Source organism: Sorex araneus, chromosome 1 (genome assembly GCF_027595985.1).
Source record: "Sorex araneus isolate mSorAra2 chromosome 1, mSorAra2.pri, whole genome shotgun sequence".
Lineage (NCBI taxonomy): Eukaryota > Metazoa > Chordata > Mammalia > Eulipotyphla > Soricidae > Sorex > Sorex araneus.
The window spans coordinates 332,868,851-332,894,912 of NC_073302.1; the positions used below are offsets into that span (position 1 = coordinate 332,868,851).

The window sequence follows — 26,062 nt, forward strand, 5'->3', positions numbered from 1 at the left end:
AGCACCTTGAGGTAATACCTATAGGTTTGAAATTTGTGGGAAGTGAAAAGATTTTTTTTTAATAAGTGACATATGAGCTAGAAATTTAGGAAAATAATTAGTGGTAGCAATGAGATCTCTGATGGATCTGTTCTGTTGAGTTCCCTGGGTAGCCATTGTGAAACCTGCTGTTTCTTGGACAGAGACAGTGTTTTTCTGAGATGGTGTAATAGAAATGAATATGTTGGCCTTAAGCCTGGCAAGTTACCCGTGCGTATTGGATATGCCAAAAACGGTAAAACAATTAGTCTCTCAATGAGAGACGTTACTGGTGCCCGCTCAAACTTAGTTCCTAAGGGCTGGTAACAAGCCAACAAATTCTGTGATTTTAAAGCCATACAGGAATGTTTGGAACATAAGTATTTTTAATAATGGTCATAAAAAGATATTGCACTCTAACAGTTTTGCTTCTCAACTTGGGGTTGGAGAAACCTGAATTCAGTCTGGTGTCACTAAGACACCATAGAGATTATATAATTATTTTGAGCAAGAACAACAGGTTATTATGAAGCCGTAGTTAATATCTATAATTACTTAGCAAATATGTATTATGAACAGCATATTTTAATCTTAGCAAATTATATCTACTACTTTTTTACAGAATTTGAATGTAGATATCTATTTGGAAAATACATCCATGCTGAAGAATATTTTTTTTTTTTTGCTTTTTCTTGGGTCACACCCGGCAATGCACAGGGGTCACTCCTGGCTCATGCACTCAGGAATTACCCCTGGCGGTGCTCAGGGGATCATATGGGATGCTGGGATTTGAACCTGGGTCAGCCGCGTGCAAGGCAAACGCCCTACCCGCTGTGCTATCACTCCAGCCCCATGAAGAATATTTTTAATAATTCTTCATTTGCTTTTCTTCAGAAAAACTCAAAACAAAGAGTTCGCAAATAGTCTGAAAACAACACAATGCTACTATGATGCGCAGCAGCCAGATAACTTGGAGACTCAGGACATGTGTAAGAAAGCAATAGAAGAGAAGTTGGGGCAGCTCTCTAGACCAGCACACCCCCAGGAAAAAGAGAAAGCTACAGTAAGTCTTTCATATCTATAATTGTAAAGAACAGCATAAATTGAGAAGATATTGGCAACACTGAGGTGTTTGGAATTGAAAATTATGATCTTAAATTGGCTTTACTGGGGCAAGATTACCCTGCCCAATTTGAAGGGTATTGTAATAATTGTAATTATTGTAATAACCCTGTCCTATTGTTACTTTAATTATGAAGATTTGGGCTTACCTGCTACTTCATAAAAATGGTGAATACCTTTTTAAATGGGACTGTGCAAAATCTCTCCCAGGGGCACCTGGGAAAAAGCCCTGGCAGCTCTCCCCATTTGCTGCCCAGGTTGGGGAGGGGGTGATCCTGGGCTGTTCACCAGGCCCGGGTGGTCTGGGGCAGACAGAAGAGGAAACAAGGGCCAAGCCAGTTGATTGATCAGTTGCTCTTTATTCCATTCTCTCCACGCACCTGTTCCAGTCTCTCTGAGCCCCCATTCTAGTCTCACACTGCCCCTCATTCCCGGCTCCTCTTGTCTCTCCCGCTCATCTCTCCACGCTCTATCTCAAAGCCTCGGCTCTCTCTCTCTCTCTCTCTCTCTCTCTCTCTCTCTCTCTCTCTCTCTCTCTCTCTCTCTCTCTCTCTCCCCCTCCCCCCTCTGGATTCTGACTCTGACTGCTTCTCTAGATTCTGACTCTGACTCTATCTTCCCCAAGGACTCCCTGACTTCCCTTTACTTCCTCTCCCCATTGTCTCTCTCCACTGTGCCCTCTGGGCTCATGCTATACCCAGTCTAGTAGCAAAATCAACATAAGAAAGCCCTTCTGACTGCCCATCAGGCTCCAGGGCAGAAACACTACCTGGAGGCATTCCTCTCCTCCTAGCATCTTAATTAACATCTTAATATTCATTATTTCTGTATGGGCACAGTAAGAGATACATTGAGGCTTGTAGGGCAGCTCTCCTGGGAACATCTTGCCACAGACTCAGACTACAGTGCTCAGGCCAGATGAATCATTCCTAACCTTAGCAGGCCCCAAATCTAGTTATTACTTTTTGGATCATGACAGCAAGTGTCCATGACCAATCTCTTAACTTATAGTTAAGCATTAGGCACTTTGGCCAGGCCCATCTCAATGCCAGAGTAGCACATAGCTCACCGTTTGCCCTGGGGTCCTCATTGGGACCCTGCCTTTGGGGGTCCTAGGAAGTAAGGGCAACTGAGGCTTAAGTCGAGAGAACAGATGCCCAGGAGAAAAATATCATGTAGAGTCAAATGACTCCCACATTACAAAAGCATAGCATTTACTACTATCTTCCTGTGCCCATACAAAAGGACATGGCTCTGAATAAACTATACAAAGAACTCAAGAAGAAGAGAAAAACAATATTTACAAGTCAACAGAGAACAAAGAAAGAAGTTACAAATAAACACAGAGGAATGGGAGCACTGTGATGGGAGTAACCCAAATAAATCTAAGCTACCTGTGGCAGTGTTGTCCTACAGAACTGAAAGAGGGAAAAAAGAGCTCTAGGAATAGATTTTTGCATTTAAAGATATTTTAATTTTTCCTTATTATTGTCTTATATCCCGCACGGCAGAGCCTGACAAGCTACCCTTGGCGTATGGTTTCACAATGGAGACATTACTGGTGCCCGCTCGAGCAAATTGATGAATAATGAGATGACAGTGCTACAGTGCATTGTCTTATATAACATGGGCCATCAAAGTGCTTCAGGTAGTTAACACTTAAGGCTTTGTAGATCATTCAGTTTGTCACAACCATACATAAATGAATGGGTATGGTCTTGTTCAAAAGAACACTTTACTTAACAAGATAGGCAAAGGAACAGACCTGGCATGTACGTACAATTTGCCCCTTTTGTTCAGTAATGAGGAATCGAAAGAGCTATGCTGGGAATATCATGTCTCACTCAAGTGAGAGAAGGAATCCGGAGTTCTGACCTCCATCGACGGTCAAAAATAAGAGTAAATAAATAAATCATCCTTCAAAAGCATTAAATGTTGCATACTTATATTTGTACTTGAATTATAAAGTATTCTTAGAAAAAGAAATCAAAGACTATCAAGGGTCCCAGGTGATAGTACAGTAGGTAGGATACTTACCTTGCATACACTCAACAGAGGTTTGATCCCCAGCACCACATATGGTTCCCTGAGTCCAGCCAGAGAGTGATCCCTGAGTAATGAGCCAGGAGTAAGCCCTGAGCACTACAGAGTGTGGCCAAAAATCAAACATACAAACAAAAAAAATCTATGCTGAAAGAATAAATACAAATTAAAATAATTTTATGGTCAGTATAATTTTACTATATCAATACTATAAAATAGCATGTTCTACTCCTTAAATATCTGCTAAAATATTTTTCAGGAAGAGATTGGGGTAATATGAAAGGTAAAATGCGTTTAGGTACATATTTAGCATTAATGAAAACAATCAGTGAAAGTCTTTATAGTTTTGCTTTTCATCTTTTCCTGCATCAGAAAAATTGCTTGAATGATGTTAAAATATGGACATATGTACATATACATATATATGTAAATATATAAAATGAAAAAGTTATTCTAAGAATGAGTGATATGATCATTCATTAAAAAGTACCCAGGTGTACTAGACCCATATGTACAAAATAGGAACATCTGGAGAAGTAGGGAAATTTTTCAATTTTTAAAATTTAGGCATCAAAATTTACTGAACTGTTGATAACAGAAATTAAGGCATTCAGTGTTCCAAATCTACCACCAGTTTGAGTGTCACTACATCACTCAAACTGGTGGTGAGTCTCAAGTAGAGAAAGAATTGGTTTCAGAAGCAAACAAGAATCCAGTTTAGAGACATTAGGAATATCCAGTGTTTCTTGGAGTGGTATGGCCATATGTAAATTGATTTGATATCTAGCATTAAGCATATGAATTCTACTTGTGAATATGAGTTCACAGAATTCCTTCTGATATTGTTATTTCATTACTCAATACTTCAGTGAAGTAGACAATGTGAAAACTATTCTTTCTTATAGATGAATAAATCAGTGCTCGAAGAGATGGTGGTCATCATCACTTGCTTTTCTTTGAAAAAAACTCAATCCAAAGAGTTCACAATGTATCCCTCCCAAATCAGAATGTCCATGGTTTGTGTCTATACTCTAATTCCCCCATCATCATAATTTTAGCATATTTTATTTGTTTGTTTGTTTGTTTGGGGGGTCATACTTCACAGTGTTTAGGGCTTACTCCTGCCTCTGAACTCAGAGATCACGCCTGGTGGTGCTTGGGGGACTTTATCTGGTTCCAGTGATGGACCCCAAGTCAGCTGTGAGGAAGGCAAACACCTTACCTTCTACACTATCTCTCCAGTCCCAGATTTAAAACATTTAAAATAATTTGTCCTCTTATCCAGACCTGCTTCTTTATATGAGAACTAGTGAGAAACTCTGGCCAGACCTTTAGAAATCCATCAATATCTGTTTCTAAACTGCAAATCAGATTTGAATAACAAGGGTTTTTATATATCAATTATCCTTGCTTGTAATCATACTAGAAGTATATGGTCATTAAAATTTTATTTGCATAAGCAAAGTCCTACAGAACCCAGGCAATGTGGAACTTAGTGATCTTAGACTTTTGGCTCAATGGGACCCGGGAGCAGAGATCCTCTCCCAGCTTCCCCTAGTCTCCAGTGACCTGGGGGTCATACCCATAAGCCACCTCCTACCTGCGCCAGATAATCTGCTCATCAGCCACCCTCCAGAACTCACGGCTGCTTCTCCCGAAAGGGAGCATAAAATGAGGCCCTCATAACAATGCCACCAGACTCCACGCCAGGCTGTTTTTACTTAGGATGCCCCAGAGGGGGGCAGGTGAGAGCCCTCCCCACCCCAAGGGACCCAACCCTCGCAGCCGCGCTCCACTACCCAACCACCTCCATGCTCCAGGCCACTTTCCACACTCTCAGGCTGAGCCTCACACATGAGTGAACATGTTCCTGGACTGCATGGCCACTTTGCGGCCATGTAACACATCATGATAGAGGGAAATAAATATATATGCCTTTCGGAGAGACCAGAAAATTACCAAGAGTATCCTGTTGCATGGCACAGCCTGGCGAGCTCCCTGTGGCATATTTGATATGCAAAAAAACAGTAACAATAACAGGTCTCATTCCCCTGACCCTAAAAGAAGCCTCCAGTCGCTGGAAAAGAAGAGTAAGGAGAGGCTGCTAAAATCTCAGGGCTGGGACGAATGGAGACATCACTGGCACCCGCTTGAGTAAATCAATGAACAACAAGATGACAGTGATACAGTGATACAGTGATAAAAGGAATACAATTTAAGAAGAAAAACTTCAAGATCTATTAAAGTTAAAATAACCTGTTAAGTCTGTAAATTTTCACATGGACAAACAATTGCCAGAAAAAAAGTGTCACATATTTTAATAAGGATTCTCCAAGTCCAAACTGAAAGAACCCTTTAGTTATCTGATATAAAATCTCTCCAAAGCTATGTAGAGCCCATGAATATTAAATTCAACCCAAATAAAGATGCGCATTAAATGTTGTAGAAACTTTCATATTAGAGTCAGTGCTTCCAATTAATACTGACCCCTTAGAATGGACTTGAGGCAAACGAATAGACTGGACTTCTGTATTTAGATACCTTAGTGTACTTTTTAAGTTTTTCTTATTATCTTTGAAAACAGAGATGAACACAGTCATAGGGCTCCCCTTTGACTTGGGATAAATCTCAAAGTTGCTTTTTAATTATATTTTAATTATCTTTATTTAGTAGTAATAGTTAAAATAAGATAAAATCAGGTTAAAAGAATGATAAGACAAACTTCAAGGGAAGAAAACAGTGTATCTTAAGAGTACAGGGCTGAAAGAGAGTCCAGCAGTGGACATGCATGACCTGGATACTGCTGACCTCAGTAAAATCCTTGGCACCACTTACCCCACAAGCATTGCTGTCTTTCTCTAGAATAGTCCCCTACCCCTGTTGGAGTCCCTCGCTGCCTAAGAATGGTTCTTTGTAAAATCACAACAGGCATCTCAGCCTTTGTGATGATAGTGGCTGGTGTGAGGAATTAGAGCACTACATATATGTATCCCTGTATCAAGAATTGGATTCACTATTTTACTGCCTGGAACCTTGACAGTCTGCTTCACATTGTGATGCTTCCCAGATGTGCCATACAGTTCTCTCTCAGCCATTTCTTGAATTTTCAGAGTGAATGAGATAATGAATAGAAACTTCTTCAAAAAAGAAATACAAAGGGCCAAAGGGCACATAAAAATGCTTTACAGAACTAATCACAAGGGAGATACAAATTAAAACAACAATGAGATATCTCATACTACAGATTGGCACATATCAAAAAGAATAAAAGCAACCAGTGCTGGCACAGATGTGAAGAGAAAGGGACTCTCCTTCATTGTTAATGGGAATGACAACTGGTCCAGCCTTTTTGGAAAACATTATGGGCATTCCTCAAAATGCTAAAAACTGAGCTTCCATATGACTCAGAAACACACAGCAGAAAAACCATCTGCACTTTTATCTTCATTGCTGCACTATTTACAATAGCCAGAATCTGAGAATAAACCAAGTATCTGAGGACAACTGGATAAAGAAACTATGGTACAACTACACAATGGATTACTATGTAGCTGTTAGGAAAAAATGAAATCATGAAATTGGCTTATGAGTGACTGGACATGAAGAATATCATGCTGAGTGAAATGAGTCAGAAGAAGAGGTACAATCAGAAGAGAAAGAGATCAAAGACTCTACTCCATTCAAAATAGTGTCCAAAAATATTAAGTACCTAAGAAACAACTTCACAAGAGATGTGAAATACCTATAGCACAAAAACTATAATTCACTTGTGAAAAAAGATAAAAGATTTAGTAAATGGGAAAACATTCCATGTACATGAATTGGAATCTCCAAGCCTGCTCGGATTGGGACTGGGTCTCCTCCACCCAGACCCTCCATTTTCCAGTAGCTTGGCAGCCACACTCACAAACTGCTCCTGGCATCGTGTAATCCCATCAATGGCCAAGATCCAGAGACTATAAAACAATACTCCTGGAAGCGCACAGCCACATTAGTGGCCACGCAACTTCTGATAGCCTAGTTCTCCCTCTAAGAGAACCTGGCAAGGTACTGAGAGCATCCTGCCCACACGGCAGAGCCTGGCAAACTCTCTGTGGCATATTCAATATGCCTAATACAGTAACAATGATGAGTCTCATTCCCCTTACCCTGAAAGAGCCTACAATGCGGCACCAGTGGGAATAATGAGTAAAGAGAGTTGCTAAAATCTCAGGGCTGGGACAAATGGAGACGTTACCGGTGCCCGCTTGAGCAAATCTATGATCAGTGAGATGACAGTGATACAGGGATACATGGATTGGAATAATCAGCACTGTCAAAATGAACACTGTACCTAATTATTATATAGGTTCAACACAATCCCCACCCAAATTCCAATGAAATTCTTTCCATAAACTTTTTTATTGAGTCACAGTGATATACAGTGTGCAAAGTTGCAAAGTTGTTCCTGATCGGGTTTCAGTCATATAATATTCCAACCCGTTCCTTCACCTTATATATTTCCCACCAACAATGGTACCAGTTTTCCTTGACTCCCACCCCATCACCCCCACCTGCCTCCGTGGCAGACACATTCCCTTTCACTCTTTCTCTCTTTCTCTTCCTCTTCCTCTTCCTCTTCCTCTTCCTCTTCCTCTTTCTCTTTCTCTCTCTCTCTTTCTCTCTCTCTTGGGTGTTATGGTTTGCAATGCAGATAGTAAGTGGCCAGCATGTTTAGTCTATAGTCTACTTTCAGCATGTATCTCCCATCCCCAGAGAGCCCTCCAGGCATCATCCACTTAGTGGTCCCTTCTCTGTCTCAGCTGCCTTTTCCTCCAGCATGTAAGGCCAGCTTCCAAGTGATAGAGAGATCCTCCTGGCTTTTATCTCTATTATCCTTGGGTAGTCAACTGATTTTTAAAAAATTATTTTATTTTATTTTATTTTATTGATTCACTGTGAGATATAGTTATAAGCTTTCATGTTTGAGTTATAATCACACAATGATCAAACACCCGTCCCTCCACCACTGCACATTTCTTACCACCAATATCCCCAGTATCCCCCCACCTTTCCAACTCTCCTACTGCCTCCATGGCAGACAATATTCCTCATACTCTTTCTCTACTTTTGGGCATTGTGGTTTGCAATGCAAATAGTGAGAGCTTATCATGTTTGGTCCTTTATCTACTTTAGGCACACAACTCCCATCCCAACCGATTCCTCCAACCATCATTTTCTTAGTGATTCCTTCTCTATTTCAGCTGCCTTCTCCCCACCCACTCATGAGGCAGGCTTCCAGCTATGGAGCAGTCTTCCTGACCCTTATATCTACTGTCCTTGGGTGTCAGTCTCATGTTATGCTATTTTATATTCCACAAATGGGTGCAGTCCTTCTATAACTGTACCTTTCTGACTCATTTCACATAGCATGATACTCTCCATGTCTATCCATTTATAAGCAAATTTCATGACTTCATCTCTCCTAACAGCTGCATAGTATTCCACTGTGTAGATGTACCAAAGTTTCTTTAACCAGTAATCTGTTCTCGGGCACTTGGGTTGTTTCCAGACTCTACTTATTGTAAACAGTGCTTCAATGAACATATAGGTACAGATGTCATTTTTACTGTGCTTTTTTGCTCCCTTGGGATATATTCCCAGAAGTGATATTGCAGGGTTATATGGAAGCTCAATTTCTGGTTTTTGAAGGACTGTCCATATTGTTTTCCAAAAAGGCTGGACCAGTCAGCATTCCCACCAACAGTGAAAGAGCGTCTCTTTCCCCCCACATCCATCCCAGCATTGGTTGCTTTTGTTCTTTTGAATGTGTGCCAGTCAACTGATTTTTTGACAGAGAAACTGAGGTACATGCAGTGGAGTGTAAAGTTAGCTTCTTCAACAAATGGTTTTGGGAAAATTGGATAACCATACATCAACACTTGAAGCCATATCTCATACTTTGCACAAAATCCTTGATATTAAATCAGAATCTGCAAAATATAGGCATAATGTACCAAAATTTGGCCTTCAAAGTTGTTTTAAATAACACGATATCCTTGGCAAAGGCAACAGGAACAAAAATAAACAAATGGGACTGCATCAAAATTAAAAGTTTTTGAAACACAAAAGAAAGATGGCCTAAAACTAAATGACACCTAACTGAATGGGAGAAAATATTCTAAATAAACACATCAGATAGATGATTAATATCTAGGTTATATAAATAATTCATAAGGATCAATCACCAAAAAGTCCGCAAACCCAATCAGAAATGGGAGAGGAAATGAACAGGCACTTCTCTGAAGAAGATAGATGGATATGGCTAAATAGGCACATGAAAAGTTGTTCTTTATCACTTTTATCAGGTAAATCTAATTAAAATGACAATGAGATATCATCATGTACCAATGAGAATGGGACATATGAAAAACAAAAACTAAAAAAAACAAACCCTGAAAACTCTCTGTGTTGGCAGGAATAACTTTGCTCAACTCATACAGAAAACAGTGCGAGGATTTCTCAGAAAAGTAAGAATGGAGCTGCTATATGACCTAATAAATAAACTTCTTGGTATCTACTTTCAGGATATAACAACATTCACACACACGGGCATATACACTTAACATAGTAGCTATGATATGGAATTTAACATGGGTATCCATTGACAGAATTATAATACACATTGGAATAGTATTCAGCTATAAGGAAGAATGTAATCAACTTGCTGCAATATGGATTAAACAAGTGGATATTATAAGCAAAGTAGTTCGGAAAAATAAGAACAACTACTGTATGATTTAATTATCTGTGGATTAAAGAATGAAAGTTTTCTCTTGCATAGAACATAGACAATTTCAAGATTGTAGTGACTTTATCTTAATGGAATCTCTTAAACTCCAGCTGGAGAAAGATTTCTACTCATGTGATTAGATGGAGACCATGGGATCATCCGAGATAATGTCCCCATTTTAAGGTTTATAGTTTTCTTTTGTTTACTTGTTTGTTTAGGGGCCACACAGACAATGCCAGGACTTACTCCTGGCTTTTTGCTCAGGGATCTGCCAGGAGTTCTGCTAGGCCAAGAGATTAAACCAGAATTGGCTGCATGCAAAACAAGGGAACACAGTCTCATGGTCCATGGGCCATAGTTTATAATGAAAACCTGTGCAATTTATTTTGTCATATATTATAACAGATTTGCATGTTTTAAAGATTAATATGTAGACATTTGGGGAAGCTATTCTGCTTACAGGAGTGGACCTCACTTTCTATGTGGAATACTCAATAACACAATCTAGCCCTTCCTTATTCAAACACTGCGTCAGATATTTAAGAGTCAGACTATCTTCATAAATTTTAGAAAACATATGAACTGTACATGATATGTGGTTCTCATGCAAAGTTTGAGGCAGGGGCTGGAGCAATAGCACAGCAGGTAGAGCACTTGCCTTGCACGCGGCCGACCCGGGTTCGATTCCCAGCATCCCATATGGTCCCCCGAGCACCACCAGGAGTAATTCCTGAGTGCAGAGCCAGGAGTGGCCCCTGTGCATTGCCGGGTGTGACCCAAAAGAAAAAAAAGTTTGAGGCAGATGCTGGAATCAGATGCCATTAATACCATAAAGTGTCTCATATTGTTTCAGAGCACAATTTCCTTTCAATTTGATCTATATATTTTCACTGATCTTGAATTTAATAATTGTTAATAAGGGATTGTGGACACATAGCAGATTTTTTCTGCTATTGTTTAATATTATCAAATAATGGGGAAAATTGTCAGAAGTATTGGATTTATGCTCTGACTAAAATAATTATGACTGTTTTCTTTATAAAATGACAGACTTTTAAATATCTTGGTAACAAGTGAGCTCATTGGCATACCTTTCTCATGGGTTAGCATGACAAAATAAATTTAGACTAGGGCTAATAAGGGATTAAAGGATGAGAGAACACTCACTTGTGGCTGCATTACTTCCTGACTATCTAGGACATGCCTCACACGTTTACCCACAGACAATTCAGGAGCTGGCTAAAGAGAAGGAATCTGTTCACTTAGATCATTTCTCATAAATTTCTCTTCAGCTGTAAGCAGCAACCATCTGTGCTAACCTGAATTTCAATATTTCCTTGTGTCACTCTAGTTATTAAGGAGGGTTTCCTCACAGTTTCAACAGAAAATACATCAAGTGAGCATGAGGAGATAACATTAAAGGAGCAACCTGTCAAATGATTTGAAGCCACAATGAGTGACTTCCACTTGACTTTCTGTTTTTCATACATCTCTTCCAAGTAAATGTCAAGCTTTGTATCTTCTCTAAAGCTGGGTTTTGGCTCTTTATAAAGGAGTGACACAGAAGCAAGGTATTAGAATCAGACATCAGTGGATGAATAGAAAGAATAAGCCTCAATTTTTTAGCATTTAATTATTGTGGGAATATTCCTTTTTAGTAGTAAACACGTATTGGGTTTCATTTGGACTCTATAAAGGGATAAAAGTAGTATCAGAAGGTATCTCTTAAGTAATGAAGTGTAGGTACTGAATCTTGAGGAGTATATGGATGGTGAAGTCTGTGCCCAACTAGAGCAGATCTCTGAGCCTGAATTTGATAGAACCATCTGGGTATTCCTGGTTCTTGTTGGCCGACAGCCATTTGGCAATCCTTGAAATAAAACTGTGATCACACTTACGATAAGAAGTTAGTGTAAACAAAATGGGAAAATACATTCCTGGAATATGAGCTAAAATTTTGAAGATTAATTTGAAGAGAAAAGACAGATAATCCCAAAGCCTTGTTCCTTCTAGTACATATAAAGGAGCCATTTCAGTATTATTTTTGTGAAAGACAAAGTATTGAGTATAGTAGGTAAAAAAGACAAGGAAGTAATTGTATTCATTTTATGAGTTGTGTATAGAGTCAAATTTCAAGCAGCCCAAATACCCAAATAGTTTCTATGTAACTAATTGATGACACAATTTATTTTGCATTTTAAGTTATTTGTAGTTAATTATCCAACTCACAAGACGTGAGTTGGGAAGGAAAACAATGGGCCCTGTGTTAGAAGTTGACTACTGTGTAGAGTGACCTCTCTGATTACCAGATATAGTCACTGAATCACTCTGGGACTCAGTTTCCTTGTCTTTAAAAAGAAGGAGAGGGACCAAGGAGATAATTCAAAAGACTGGAGCTCATGCAAGAGTCTCTGGGTGGTGCAATTCCTGCTACCCCAGGGTTCCCTGAATACTTCTGGGTGCTCCTAACCATTGCTCAACCTGAGCAGCTCTACTTCTTCAGGATGAGCACTGATGTTCTGGTTCATACAGCCTGGCCAGGTATCTCCAGGATTGGTTCCTGGGCTCTCTGAGCATTGCTTAGTAGAGCACTGAAAAAATCTTGGAAACTAGGAGAAAAATTAAAGAAAGTTAACTACTAGTATAGTCAAAAGCTTAATATTATGTTATCATTAGAAAACTAAATTTTAATATAAAGTTTTAAAAGCCTGAAAGGGGATAATCTGATTATTTCAGTAGCCTGCCTTTTAAAACATGGGTGAGTGAGTGACAGACCAGTGAATTTAATTATCTTAATATTAAAGCTACTTCTGTGGGGCTGCAGAGATAGTACAATGGGAAGGGTACTTACCTTGCTTGTAGCTGACCCAGATTTAATCCCCAGCACCACCATTATGGTCTTCTGATCCTCATAAGTAATTCCTGAGCACAGAGCCAAGAATAAGTCCTAATCATAATTGGGTGTGGCTCCAAAACACAAAACAAAAAGTGATGGGAGAAATACTGGGGACATTGGTGGTGGGAAATGTACAATGGTGAAGGGTCGAGTATTGTAATATTGTGTGACTGAAATCCGATCATGAACAATTTTGTAATTGTATATCTCACAAAGATTCAAAAACAAAAATTTTTTTAATTTAAAAAACTACTTCTGTAACCTTGATTAAGAAGGCTCTTTATTACTTTATTGTTATTGTTTTATTTTTTTTTTGTTTTTTGAACACACCCAAGGAGACTCCAGGTATTGTGTGGGGGTCGGAAGTTGGTGTTCCCTGTAGCGGTAAGGGACCATGCGGTGCTAGGAATCAAACTAGGGTTCCCTACATACGTTTTAATTTTTTTCTTCTTCTCCATTTTTTAAAAATTGAGTCACTATGAGGTACACAGTTACATGTACTGTTGTTCCATGTACATATGAAGCTGTTCATGCTCCCGTTTTAGTCGTATAGTATTCCAAAACTCATCTTTCCTCCAGTGCACATTGGTGGGACCAGTGACTCCAGTTTCCTCACCCCCACCCTCAGCCTGCCTCTCTCTCCCTCTCCTTCTCCCTCCCCCATCTCTCCATTCCTTCTCTTTCCCTCTCCCTTATCCCCCTCTATCCCCCTTTCTTTGGGGCATTATGGTTTGCCATACAGGTACTGAGAGATCATCACGTTTATTCTTTTACCTACTTTCACCCTGAAGTTCTTATCCAGAGTGATTATTTCCAACTATCATTGTCATAGTGGTTCCTTTTCTATCCCAATTTCCTTCTCCCCCAGCACTTGAGGTAGGCTTCCAACCAGGGACCAATCTTCCTGGCAGTGTTCGTACTGTCCTTGGGTGTTGGTCTCAACCAGGTTTAATCCTTTCTGAGCCTGTTCTCTATCTCCTACTGAGTGTCTGCCACCATTCTGGTTGCTCTGGCTTTAGGTAAGAGTGAATTAACAGTGTTCGTACTGTCCTTGGGTGTTGGTCTCAAACAGGTTTAATCCTTTCTGAGCCTGTTCTCTATCTCCTACTGAGTGTCTGCCACCATTCTGGTTGCTCTGGCTTTAGGTAAGAGTGAATTAAGCTGACATAGTGGTTGCCTTCTTGGAGATTATTATTCTAATCATTAGTCTACTAAGAATATCAAAAGTTTAATAGACATATGAATAAAATAGCAAATTTTATGCTAGTACTTTGTTTCCAAAAGTAAAATATTAAATCACTTGTATCAGTTGTCATCCTGTTGATCTTCGATTTGCTCGAGCCGGTGCCAGTAACGTCTCCATTCATCTCTGTCACGTGCTAGTGTAGCCCAATGGTATCTGCTTGCTCCAGGAACACGAAGAGCCTCAAATTATTCGCTCAGGGTTTTGATGAAGAAGTCTGACCATCTCGTAGATGGGTGGCCACACGGTCTTTTGACATCCTGTGGAATCCAGTCGGTAACAGCTCTAGTCCAGCAGTTGGCTCTAAATCGCATTATGTGTCTGGCCCATCTGATTTTTGATGCCTTGGCAAACGAGACAGCGTCCCTGATTCTTGATTATTGATGGAGGTGGGAATTCTGGATTTCTTCTCTCACTTGAGTGAAACGTGATACTCCAAGCATAGCTCATATTGGTTATTTTATTTTTAAATTGCTTTTACTATTACAGTTTAGATAACATGTTATAGTTTAGATAGCATATTATTAACATAATAATAAAATATTTAATCTTTGGCCCTTTTCATTCTGCTATTGAGAACTTCTGTTTATTTATTAGCTTATTGGCTATGTTTCTCCCCCACCCTCCGTTGTTTCTAAGTGTGATATTTATCACCACTTTTTTTCTTATTGAATCACCGTGATAACAGTTACAAAGCTTTCAGGTTTAAGTCTCAGTCATACAATGATCAAACACCCATCCCTTCACCAGTGCACATGTTCCACCACCAAGAACCCCAGCATACTCCCTCATCCCAGCCCCTACCATGCCGGTGTGGCAGATGATTTTCACTTTACTCTCTCTTTGATTATATTCAATTTTCAACAGAAAACCCACTATTATTATTTGGAATTTCCCCCAACAATTAGACCTGCCGAAAAGGCATCACTAGATCATTTGTTTTCTATTGCTGATAATGAAGAGTATATGATGTCGCACAGCCGCAAAAGCAGCTGCGTGGTTTTGTAATTCTGGTATTTTAGAATTAAGTCCAGAGGTATTTCTGCCAGCAGCCACTGCGTTCCAAGATTGGTCCCGTTTGGGTGGGGAGCAGGGCCTGTTCTGCACCCCCCCATCACGAGATTTCCCACACGCCCCATCTCTGCAAACTCCTACCTCTTGGTCCAATTGGCTCTGAAAGGTGGCAGTTGCCATGCTGCCACAAAAGGGAAAACGCTGAGGGACAAAAATCCTTCCCCTCCTGGGGCTGCACGGGGCCGTAGCTTAGTTCACAGTCCAGGGGCATTTCTGCCTGCAGCTGCTGCGTTCTAAGATTGGTTTGTGTGCCTCTGGGATCATGGCCATTCAAGGGCGAAGGAGACATTCCTAAATTTTTTTTTTTTTGTATATCAGGAAAGGTCTGGAGAAATAGTTCTGGTCCCCACATACTGGAGCCATGTTAGTAGAAGCTCAGTGTCTTTAGGATTCTATCTGGAGAAGGTAGGGAGACTGCACCTGCTCCATTTGGGGCACCCTGATGTTATCAGCTGGGTTTGGGGTCCGGAGCATTCTCCAGTGTGTGGTGCCCACCGGCCAGGATTCTTCACTGCTGAGTGCAGCAAGATGGTGCCAGGGGTGGGTAGAGGGCATAACTTCTGGGGTCAGGGCGGCTGGAAGCTAGGATGGAACTTCCCAGTTCCAGTACCCCCATGCGGTTTGGAGAAATAGTCCTGGTCCCCACATACCAGAGCCATGTTAGTAGAAGCTCAATGTCGCTGGGATTCCATCGGGAGAAGGCATCATTGACTATGTTTTTTTAGCTTACTGATTTCTGTTTGTATTTCTTGTATTTCTGACTTGTTGAAGCACTGTTTCATTCACCTCCTCATTTGAGTGAGCATTGCATTGTTGCTTCCACATATTTATTGGTTAATATCGCTCTATTTAAGGGTTTCTTCATTTAGCCTTAACCCATCAGGACTGGTTAGTGCCCCTGTCTCCTCTTTATATCTGGTGCTCTGTGAGGGCCCATTTCAGCGACCCCCATTAGAATCTTTCTGGATGTTGGCTGAACCTTCACAGTTGTGAATGTCAGGCAGGGGGAGTGACTGAATTTGTGTGGGTCTAGGTGACTTCTAAAATGTCATAGTTTTGAGTGCTCTATAGTGACTGTAGTGCTGAGGCTGAGCAGGATTAGGTGGTAAACTGGGTGTGTGGTTGGAGGTGCTCAGCGGTGACTATGTTAAGACTAAGGAAGCCTGATTAGTGACTCCCAAGGGAGGGGAGGGGCATGTTCAAGCTTGCATGTGCTTAACTGCATCTTTTTATCAAGCTCAAGCAGGTCTGAGTGGCAATCAGGAGTTCAAAACCATGATTAATTGACAGCCACTAGACTTCCTAGTTTCAACAGAACTAGAACTGGGCTGTAAAACCATGCCAGGGAATATCTGAAAGAAGACTGGGGCTTTAGTTCTGCTGGTGGTGGAGCACAAATTGTGAGCCAGGCGAGGAGACTGATTGGCTTCGGGTCCTTGGAGGAGCACAGCTGGCAGTGGAACTTCTTCCTGGCTAGCAATGCTCTAGGTCAGCATTCTTCAACCTTTTTAGACTTATAGACTAGCACTTGTCCTGCATGGAACAGCCGTTATAACCAAGGGGAAAACTAGTGGTTTTCAGCTTTTCTACAAAACCAATTTCCAGAACAGCATAATCTGCGGAACAGTAACTGATGAATGCTGCTTAAGGAAGTCTATGGGTGTATTTGCTTACTCAAGGGGTCTTATTTGATAGCAGTTAAGTGGGGAATGCCCAGTCAGGTTCCATTTGTGGGCCAGGAGTCAGCAATTTTAATAACTGTCACTCAAATTCCAGCTGACTCAGCTATCTGCTCAGGGTAAATGGAGTTCTTCTTGGGGATCTTCCTTCAGGGTTTGTAATTATGGGCAGTGAGATGGCACCTTCCAGACCTGCTATTAGCCAGGTTGTGAGAGGTAACAAAGATCACACCTCTAATTCTGATGTGTTGGTACCCCTTAACTTCCACCTACATTAGCACTTGTCCTGCATGTGTGATTGTAGTATTGTAAGTATGTAATCAGATCTTAGGAGTGAGGTACTGGGTATAGGGACAACTTCCCTGATTCCCATAGAAAGCTTAGTGCCTTTGGCATGGTGTGTCTTCCACATTTCAGCACACTGCTCTCTGGTAAGGTTTGTCTTAGTGACAGCATTCTTGCCTCCAAACTACCACATGCTGTCCTTTCCTTTCTAACTATGGAAGCTTTGTTCATTCAGGTTTCAAGTTGTTTTCTGTGTAAACTTTCCCATGTTTTGTTGTAGATTTGCTGTGATCATGGTTAGAGATAAACATAGCCCTTTCCTATTTTGTCATCTTAACCCCCAGGCTTCAAGCTTAATATTTTTCACTTAGACTTACACAAAATCCTTTGAAACTGTTCTAACCTACTCATAAATAGAGGGACAATTACTGTAGTTAATGTAGCATTTTGTTTTAGATGCGTAGCATTCTGAATCCTTTTCTGGTTAAAATTGTTCTTAAATTATTAAAATAAGATTATTATTAAATTATTAAAATTATTAAAATAAGAACAATTGATGGGGTAGGAGGATGGTCTAAAGGCTGGAGTGCAATGATCCTCTAAGTACAGCTGGGAGTTACACCTAAGCAATTAGCATGGTGGGAAAGAAGAAAGAAAGAAAAGAAAAAGAAAGAAAGGAAAGGAGAGGAGAGGAGAGGAGAGGAGAGGAGAAGAGAGGAGAGGAGAGGAGAGGAGAGGAGAGGAGAGGAGAGGAGAGGAGAGGAGAGGAGAGGAGAGGAGAGGAGAGGAGAGGAGAGGAGAGGAGAGGAGAGGAAAGAAGGAAGGAAGGAAGGAAGGAAGGAAGGAAGGAAGGAAGGAAGGAAGGAAGGAAGGAAGGAAGGAAGGAAGGGAGGGAGGGAGGGAGGGAGGGAGGGAGGGAGGGAGGGAGGGAGGGAGGGAGGAAGGAAGGAAAGAAGGAAGGAAGGAAAGAAATAAAGGAGGGAGGAAGGAAGGAAGGAAGGAAGGAAGGAAGGAAGGAAGGAAGGAAGGAAGGAAGGAAGGAAGGAAGGAAGGAAGGAAGGAAGGAAGGAAGAAGGGAGGAGAAAATGAGAGCATGAGAGCAAAATATCATAAATAGCAGTTGTAGAACTTTTGAATTCATTTGCTGAGTAATAGACATAAAATACTTTGACTATAGATTGTTTCTTATCACTCCCATATAAGCATAACAAAGGGCAGAAGCTCCAGCACAAGACAGTTGTGTATCCCAACAACTATACTACTTCTCTGAGATGTAGTTTATTCATCTGTAATGCTGCACCTCCATCAGAGATATTTCAAGAAGCAAAAATAAGACAGTGTGCCTCCATCATAGATATTTCAAGGAGTAAAATTAATACTAAGTCACCAACATGCACTGGTTGCAGTAGCTACAATAACTAATAACTAGCACACATTGAGGATAAGGATCATAGTATTTAGAAAAAAGACTTTCATAAGAAGAGGGGCTGAAGTGTACTGTAAGTAATTTTAGTGGCCAGTTTTATAAGTTTAGGTGGACTAAACTTTGGTAAGAAAGATATCCAAAGTTCATGGTCAAAATGTATTAGACGTTTATCTTTCTCCCTTAAAACAGTTGGATATTGAGGAAACTCTCACATTTAGAAAACATTCTTAGGTTCTTTAGGTGTGAGTGTGACTGCTATCACAATTCTATTGCAAAGGAAGGTAGGGAATATGAGATCTGGAGAAGGGTCTGGCAGGTTGTTAAGAGCTTGGATAGAAATATCAAATACAGGTTATCATGGGAACTAGGTTTGAAGTAATTTACTGATACAAACTCCCCTAACTATAGAGAGCTGGGAAACACATTGTAGCTGAGAAACCACATGCTCCCTCTGACTGACAAATGAGCAAAATTAAGGTGATAATTCCTATATATTTTATTGTATGGAAATTACCCCCTCTACAGCACACAAAATTTTGATGCCAACCATTTGCTGATAAATTTTTATCTGTGCCCAAATTCAAAAATAAGAGTTGTGGCATTATGGGTTGAAGTACATAGAAAGTATATAGGGGACCTATATACTGGTTGGAACATGGCCCATTCTCTGGTCTTAGATAGGGACAGAGTGATGAATCTTGTTCCTGACCTAGTCTTAAGGACACCTGGTGTGATTTGCTAGCTTGGTCCTGGTGCCAGAGGTATTGGAAATTGGTAGACTAGAAAGAATCATAGAACTTAAACAATGGGCCTGGGCACTCCATTAGTAAGAGCTGATGACTGAGAAACCCATCCAAAACAGCAGAAACTGTGACATTGTGTTGGTATTGGTAATAGGGACAGTAGAGGGGAGGGCAGAGGATGGAAGGAGGTGGAAGAGGGAGAGAAAAGGAGTGCCACTGGTCTCCAAGGAGAAAGGGATTCCAGACAGACCTCCTTCCTGGGCTTGGGGCAGTGGGGGAGCAGCCTCATCTGATTTAGATTAGAGCATGGAGTATAACCAGGTCTAAGAAGAAAAATTTAAATGAGGGAGGAATATTGATGTCTAAAAGTGGTCTCAGGGACCCCAGTGTTATATGGGAGCAAGAAATATAAACCTACTTGTCATGAGCAAAACACCATCTCCTGGTTCTTGTGTTATAGTTCACCTATAAGCCCAATCAAGTGGGAAACCTGAGTCTTCAGCACTGGCTGCCTCAGTCAGGACTGACTCAGGAGTGCACATGCAAGTTGAAAGCATTGGGTAAAGCGGCATTAAAGAACACAAATGAGGGGAGCACTAACAGATTATCCTGAAATTGTACTGAAGCTCTAAATGCTATAAAATGTGTTTTATTTAATTTTTAGTCACCCTCCAGTTCCTCAAGAAATATTCAAGAAATGTTGGCAGATTCTATCAATCGTATGAAGGCATATGGATTTCACCAGGTAAAGCTTAAATTCTGTCCTGAGGGGGATAAGTAAGTTGTTACTATTAACATTTCACAAATTGATATATCAGTCTCATGTGAGAATGAAATTAAGCAAAAGAATCAGCCTTAAAAGCTAATGAGCATAGCTACATATCTTTATCTGCAGTTAGAACCATCTGAGTATCACAGAAAGCAGAAAGAATAGGTGCCAAAATGTAGCTGCTAAACTCAGTGAGGATCTAAAACAGAGATGTCGCCCTCGGTTGTTGCAAAAAAAAAGGGGGGGGGGGAAGACCGATTTTAGAGAGTGATAAATGATGCCTTGAGCTTGGCAGTAATCATAGATTTTTTATTTATTTTTATTTTTTTTTTAATTTTTATTTATTTATTTATTTATTTATTTATTTTTTAGTGAGTCACAGTGAGGGTACAGTTACAGATTCACATCTTTTCGTGCTTGTTTTTCCCTCATGCAATGTTCGAGAACCCATCCCTCCACCAATGTCCATTCTCCACGACCAATGAAGCCAGTATCCCTCCCCTCCCCCCATACTATCTCCCCCACCCCAACCCGCCTCTGTGGCAGGGCATTCCAATTTGTTCTCTCTCTCTCCTTTTGGGTGTTGTGGTTTGCAACAGGGGCATTGAGTGACCATCGTGTTCAGTCTCTAGTCTACTTTCAGCATGCATCTCCCTCCCCGAGCAGAATCTCCAATCACATTTTACTTGGTGTTCCCTTCTCTATCTGGGATGACTTTCCACCAACATGTGAGGCCCGCTTCCAAGCTATGGAGCCAACCTCCTGGCATTATATACTGCTATTCTTGGATGTAAGTCTCCTACTCTGTTATTTTATATTCCGCAGATGAGTGCAATCTTTCTATGCCTGTCCCTCTCTTTCTGGCTCATTTCACATAGCATGATACTTTCCATGTTGATCCACTTATATGCAAAGTTCATGACTTCATCTTTTCTAACAGCTGCATAGTATTCCATTGTATAGATGAAATAAAGTTTCTTTAACCAGTCATCTGTTCTCGGGCACTTGGGTTTTTTCCAGATTCTGGCTATTGTAAACAGTGCCACGATAAACATATAAGTGCAGATGTCATTTCGAGTATACTTTTTTGTTTCTCCAGAATATAGTCTCAGAATTGGTATTGCTAGATCAAATGGAAGCTCAATTTCTAATTTTTTGAGAATAGTCCATATTGTTTCCCAAAGGGGCTGGACCAGTCGGCATTCCCACCAGCAGTGTAGAAGGGTCCCTTTCTCTCCACATCCACTCCAACAGCGGTTGCTTTTGCTCTTTTGGATGTGTGCCATTCTCTGTGGTGTGAGGTGGTATCTCATGGTAGTTTTGATCTGCATGTCCCTGATGATTAGTGATGCAGAGCATTTGTTCATGTACCTTTTAGCCATTCGTATCTCTTTCTTGGAAAAGTTTCTGTTCATTTCTTTGGCCCATTTTCTGATGGGGTTGGATGTTTTCTTCTTCTAGAGTTCAACCAGTGCTTTGTATACTCTTGATATCAATCCTTTATCGGATGGGCATTGGGTAAATATCCTTTCCCATTCTGTAGATTGCCTTTGTATTCTGGTCCCTGTGTCTTTTGTGGTGCAGAACTTCTTAGTTTAATGTAGTCCCATATGTTTAACTCCGATTTTATTTGATTGCTGAGTTCCGTGTCATCTTTGAAGATACCTTTAGCTTCAATATCGTGAAGAGTTTTGCCGACCTTGTCTTCGATGTACCTTATGGTTTGTGGTCTGATGTTGAGGTCTTTAATCCATTTTGATCTAATTTTTGTTCATGGTGTCAGGTCGAGGTCTAAGCCCATTCCTTTGCATGTGGTTGACCAGTTATGCCGGCACCATTTGCTGAAGAGGCTTTCTTTGGTCCACTTCACACTTCTTGCCCCCTTATCAAAGATTAGATGATCATACATTTGGGGTTGTGTGTTGGGATATTCCACTCTGTTCCTTTGGTCTGTGGCTCTGCTTTTGTTCCAGTACCACGCTGTTTTAATTGTTACCGCTTTGTAGTAAAGTTTAAGGTTGGGGAGGGTGATGCTCCCATCATCTTTTCCCCAAGAATTGTTTTAGCTATCCGTGGGCATTTGTTGTTCCATATGAATTTCAAGATTGCTTGATTCATTTCTTTGAAGAATGTCATGGATATCCTTATAGGGATTGCGTTGAATAATGCTTTGGGGAGTATTGCCATTTTGACAATGTTGATTCTCCCTATCCATGAGCAGGGGCTATGTTTCCATTTCCTCATGTCCTCTTTTATTTCATGGAGTAGCATTTTATAGTTTTCTTTGTAGAGGTCCTTTAAATCCTTGGTTAACCTGATTCCGAGGTATTTGATTTTCTGGGGCACGATTGTGAACGGGATTGCTTTTTTCATGTCCCTTTCCTCTGTCTCATTGTTTGAATATAGGAAAGCCATGTTTTTTTGGGTTGATTTTATAGCCTGCGACCTTACTGTACAGGTCACTTGTTTCTAAGAGTTTCTTAGTACAGGTTTTAGGCTTCTCTAGATATAGTATCATATCGTCTGCAAATAGTGAGAGTTTGATTTCTTCCTTTCCTATCTGAATGCCCCTAATATCTTTCTCTTGCCTAATGGCTATCGTTAGTACTTCCAGTACTATATTGAAGAGAAGTGGTGAGAGTGGACATCCTTGTCTTGTCCGCGATCTTAGAGGAAAGGCCCTTAGTTTTCCCCATTGATGATAATGCTTGCCATATGTTTGTGGTAGATGGCTTTGACTATCTTGAGGAAATTCATTTCTATACCCATTTTGGCAAGAGTTTTCATCATAAACTGGTGCTGGATCTTGTCAAATGCTTTCTCTGCATCTATTGATATGATCATATGGTTTTTATCTTTACTTTTGTTGATATGATGGATTATGTTGATTGATTTCCGAATGTTAAACCATCCTTGCATCCCAGGGATGAATCCCACTTGGTCATGGTGTATGATCTTTTTGATGAGTTGTTGGATTCTATTTGCTTGTATTTTGTTGAGGATCTTCGCATCGGTGTTCATCAGGGATATTGGTCTATAGTTTTCTTTGTTAGTGGTGTCTTTGTTTGCTTTTGGTATCAGGGAGATATGTGCCTCATAAAAACTGTTTGGGAGGGTTCCTGTCTTTTTAATTTCCTGGAAAAGCTTGAAGAAAACTGGCAACAAATCTTCTTTAAATATTTGGAAGAATTTGCCAGTGAATCCATCTGGACCTGGGCTTATGTTTTTGGGGAGACTTTTGATTACAGTTTCTATTTCCTTCATATATATGGGCCTATTCAGGTATTCCAAGTCTTCTTAGTTCTGTCTTGGGAGATTGTAGGAATCAAGGAATTCGTCCATTTCTTTTAGGTTCTCTTGTTTTGTGGCATACAGACTTTCAAAATAGTCTCTGATGATCGTTTGAATATTCTTGGTTTCTGTTGTGATGTCCCCCATTTCATTTCTGATTCAGTTCATTAGGGTTCTCTCTCTCTTTCTTTGTGAGTCTTGCTAGCGGTTTATCTATCTTATTTATTTTCTGAAGAACCAACTCTTTGTTTCATTGATCTTTCAGATTGTTTTTCAGGTCTCCATATCATTAATTTCTGCTCTAGGTTTTATTATTTCTTTCCTTCAATCTGGTTTGGGTTCCTTTTGCTGGTCCTTTTCTAAGATCTTGAGCTGCGAAGTCAAGCTATCTATATAGGCCCTTTCTTCCTTCCTGAGGAAAGCTTGCAGAGCTATAAATTTTCCCTTTAACACAGCTTTAGCTGCATTCTATAGGTTCTGGTAGCTTGTGTCTTTATTCTCATTTGTTTTGAGGTATTTTTTTAATTTTCTCCTTGATTTCCTTCGTGACCCACTTATTGTTCAACATTGAGCTGTTTAACTTCCAGGTGTTTAATTTGATTCTCTGCGTCTGTGTGTGATTAACTTCCATCTTCAGTGCATCATGGTCTGAGAAGATAGTTGATACAATTTCTATCTTCCCGATTCTATTAAGGTATAATTTGTGACCCAGAACGTGGTCTATATTGGAAAATGTTCCGTGTGTGCTGGAAAAGAATGTGCATTCTTTCTTTTTGGGTTGTATAGCCCAATATAGGTCTATTTGCCCTGTCTCCTCCACTTCTTCCTTGAGAGCCTTTGTTTCCTTGCTGGGTGTTGTTCTTGTCGATCTATCCAGAGGTTATAGGGCAGTGTTGAAGTCTCCAACTACTATCGTGGCGCTAGTTATGTCCTCCTTAAATTCTGTTAGGAGTTCTTTTAAGTATTTAGCTGGTCGTTCATTAGGTGCATATATGTTTAAGAGTGTGATTTCTTCTGTTGTAAATATCCCTTGATGAATAGAAAATGACCTTTGCTGTCCCTTTTGATCTTTTTCAGCCTGAAATCTATGTTGTGGAATACTAGTATGGCCACCCTAGCTTTTTTGTGGGAGTTGTTTGCTTGCAGGATTGTTTTCCATCCTTTGACTTTGAGTCTGTGTTTGCTCTGACTGTTCAGATGTGTTTCTTGTAGGCAGCAGAAAGTTGGGTTTTGTTTCTGAATCCATTTTGCCACTCTTAGCAATGATGTCTTTAATTGTGTTTTTTTCATTGGGATTGGTTCCCTGTGGTTCTGGTACTCCAATGATTCTTATGTTCTTTCTCTTGTGGTCATCCCCTAGGACTCTAATTCACTCTATAGCCATTTTGAGATCTTTTGCTATTATTTGTTGTTGCCTATATGCTTTGTGCAACTCATCTTCAAGCTCACTGATTCTGTCCTCGGCTGTAGCCATTCTGTTATTGAGGGCTCCTACAGTGTTTTATTTCATCTACCGATTCTTTTAATTGTGTCACTTCTGTTCATAGCTTTGAAATTTCTGCTCTCATTTCCTCCTGGATTATCTTGGTGGAGCGTTCCAATGCTGCATCCATATCCTCCCTTAATTTATTGGATGTTCATTCCATAGTTGCTTTGAGTTCGTGAACCATCTTCATGATTTCCTCTCTGAATTCTTTATCTGAGAGGAGATTGTATTTCTGGGAAGTCCTTGTTGGGGTTTCTGAGATCCTTCTTCCAGCTCTCCTGACAGTGGGGATTTTCGCTGTTTCTTCATGTTGTTAAGGGCTTTACTGTCAGGCGCTCTACCTTAGCTTGTGAGGGCTCTCAATTGAAGAGGTGGGGCTATGATCTCTTTAAAAAGGACTTTTTGTGCAGCTTGATGTGTTCACTGATAGTGTTTTTGAAATTAGGATGGGATAGGCTAATTGAAAATTAGCATGTAGTGATAAAGATGAACAGGAATAGATTATACCAATTGTGACCAAAGCAGGATGCATGGAACGGGAGAAATAACTGCGGCCAGAAAGAGGCCACGCCCCCTTTAGACCACGCCCCCTGACGTGGAAACATGCCCCTAACAACCTGTGTGAGGAGACCTGCGTTGTTCACTCACAAGCAGAGGGCTGAAGTGATGGCACTGCCTGTGGCCGGGAATCCCCAGGCAGAGGATGATGGGGAGGCTGGACGGGAGGAAAGTGCGCAGGGATCTATGGGTACCTGTGTGAGGAGACTAGCAATGCTCACGCATGTGCAGAGGGCTGAAGTGATGGCACTGCCCATGGCCGGGAAACCCCGGGCAGCCGACAATGGGGAGGCAGGGCTGGACCAGGAATCATACATTTATATCGTTACCTATATGCTTGTTATCTTTGTAAGCACATTCCTATGTCCATTGTGCCAAGAGATTTTTGGGCACTCAGGTCTCTCACATCCATCTAAGTGTGAGGTTCTCCCTGTGGGTGAGCACACTTCTTCCATCCCTCTAAGGATGCTACCATGTTCTATGTAGCATACAGTAAATGAGTTACAAATTGTAGAATTTAACCATGGTCTTAAAAAGCCTAGTTACACAAGACTGTAGCTAGAAGGTCTTAATGTTGTTCCTATGGGCAGACACCTCCAAGTGTGGCCCCGGAGATACTGACAGCTGTTTCCTGACTCCATACTAGGGAAATGCACA

The 26,062-nt window shown here is 40.6% G+C and overlaps 1 protein-coding gene across 1 annotated transcript in view; it reads left to right on the forward strand.

The window, feature by feature from the left end:
* The window catches only part of SH2D4A (SH2 domain containing 4A), an 89,734-nt gene that overhangs the window by 18,528 nt on the left and 45,144 nt on the right, over window positions 1-26,062 (forward strand). Inside the window, exons 4-5 of the mRNA XM_004621555.2 lie at window positions 913-1,081; window positions 19,966-20,046. Of these exons, the coding sequence (XP_004621612.2) occupies window positions 913-1,081; window positions 19,966-20,046 (250 nt within the window). The remainder of the gene's footprint in view (window positions 1-912; window positions 1,082-19,965; window positions 20,047-26,062) is intronic.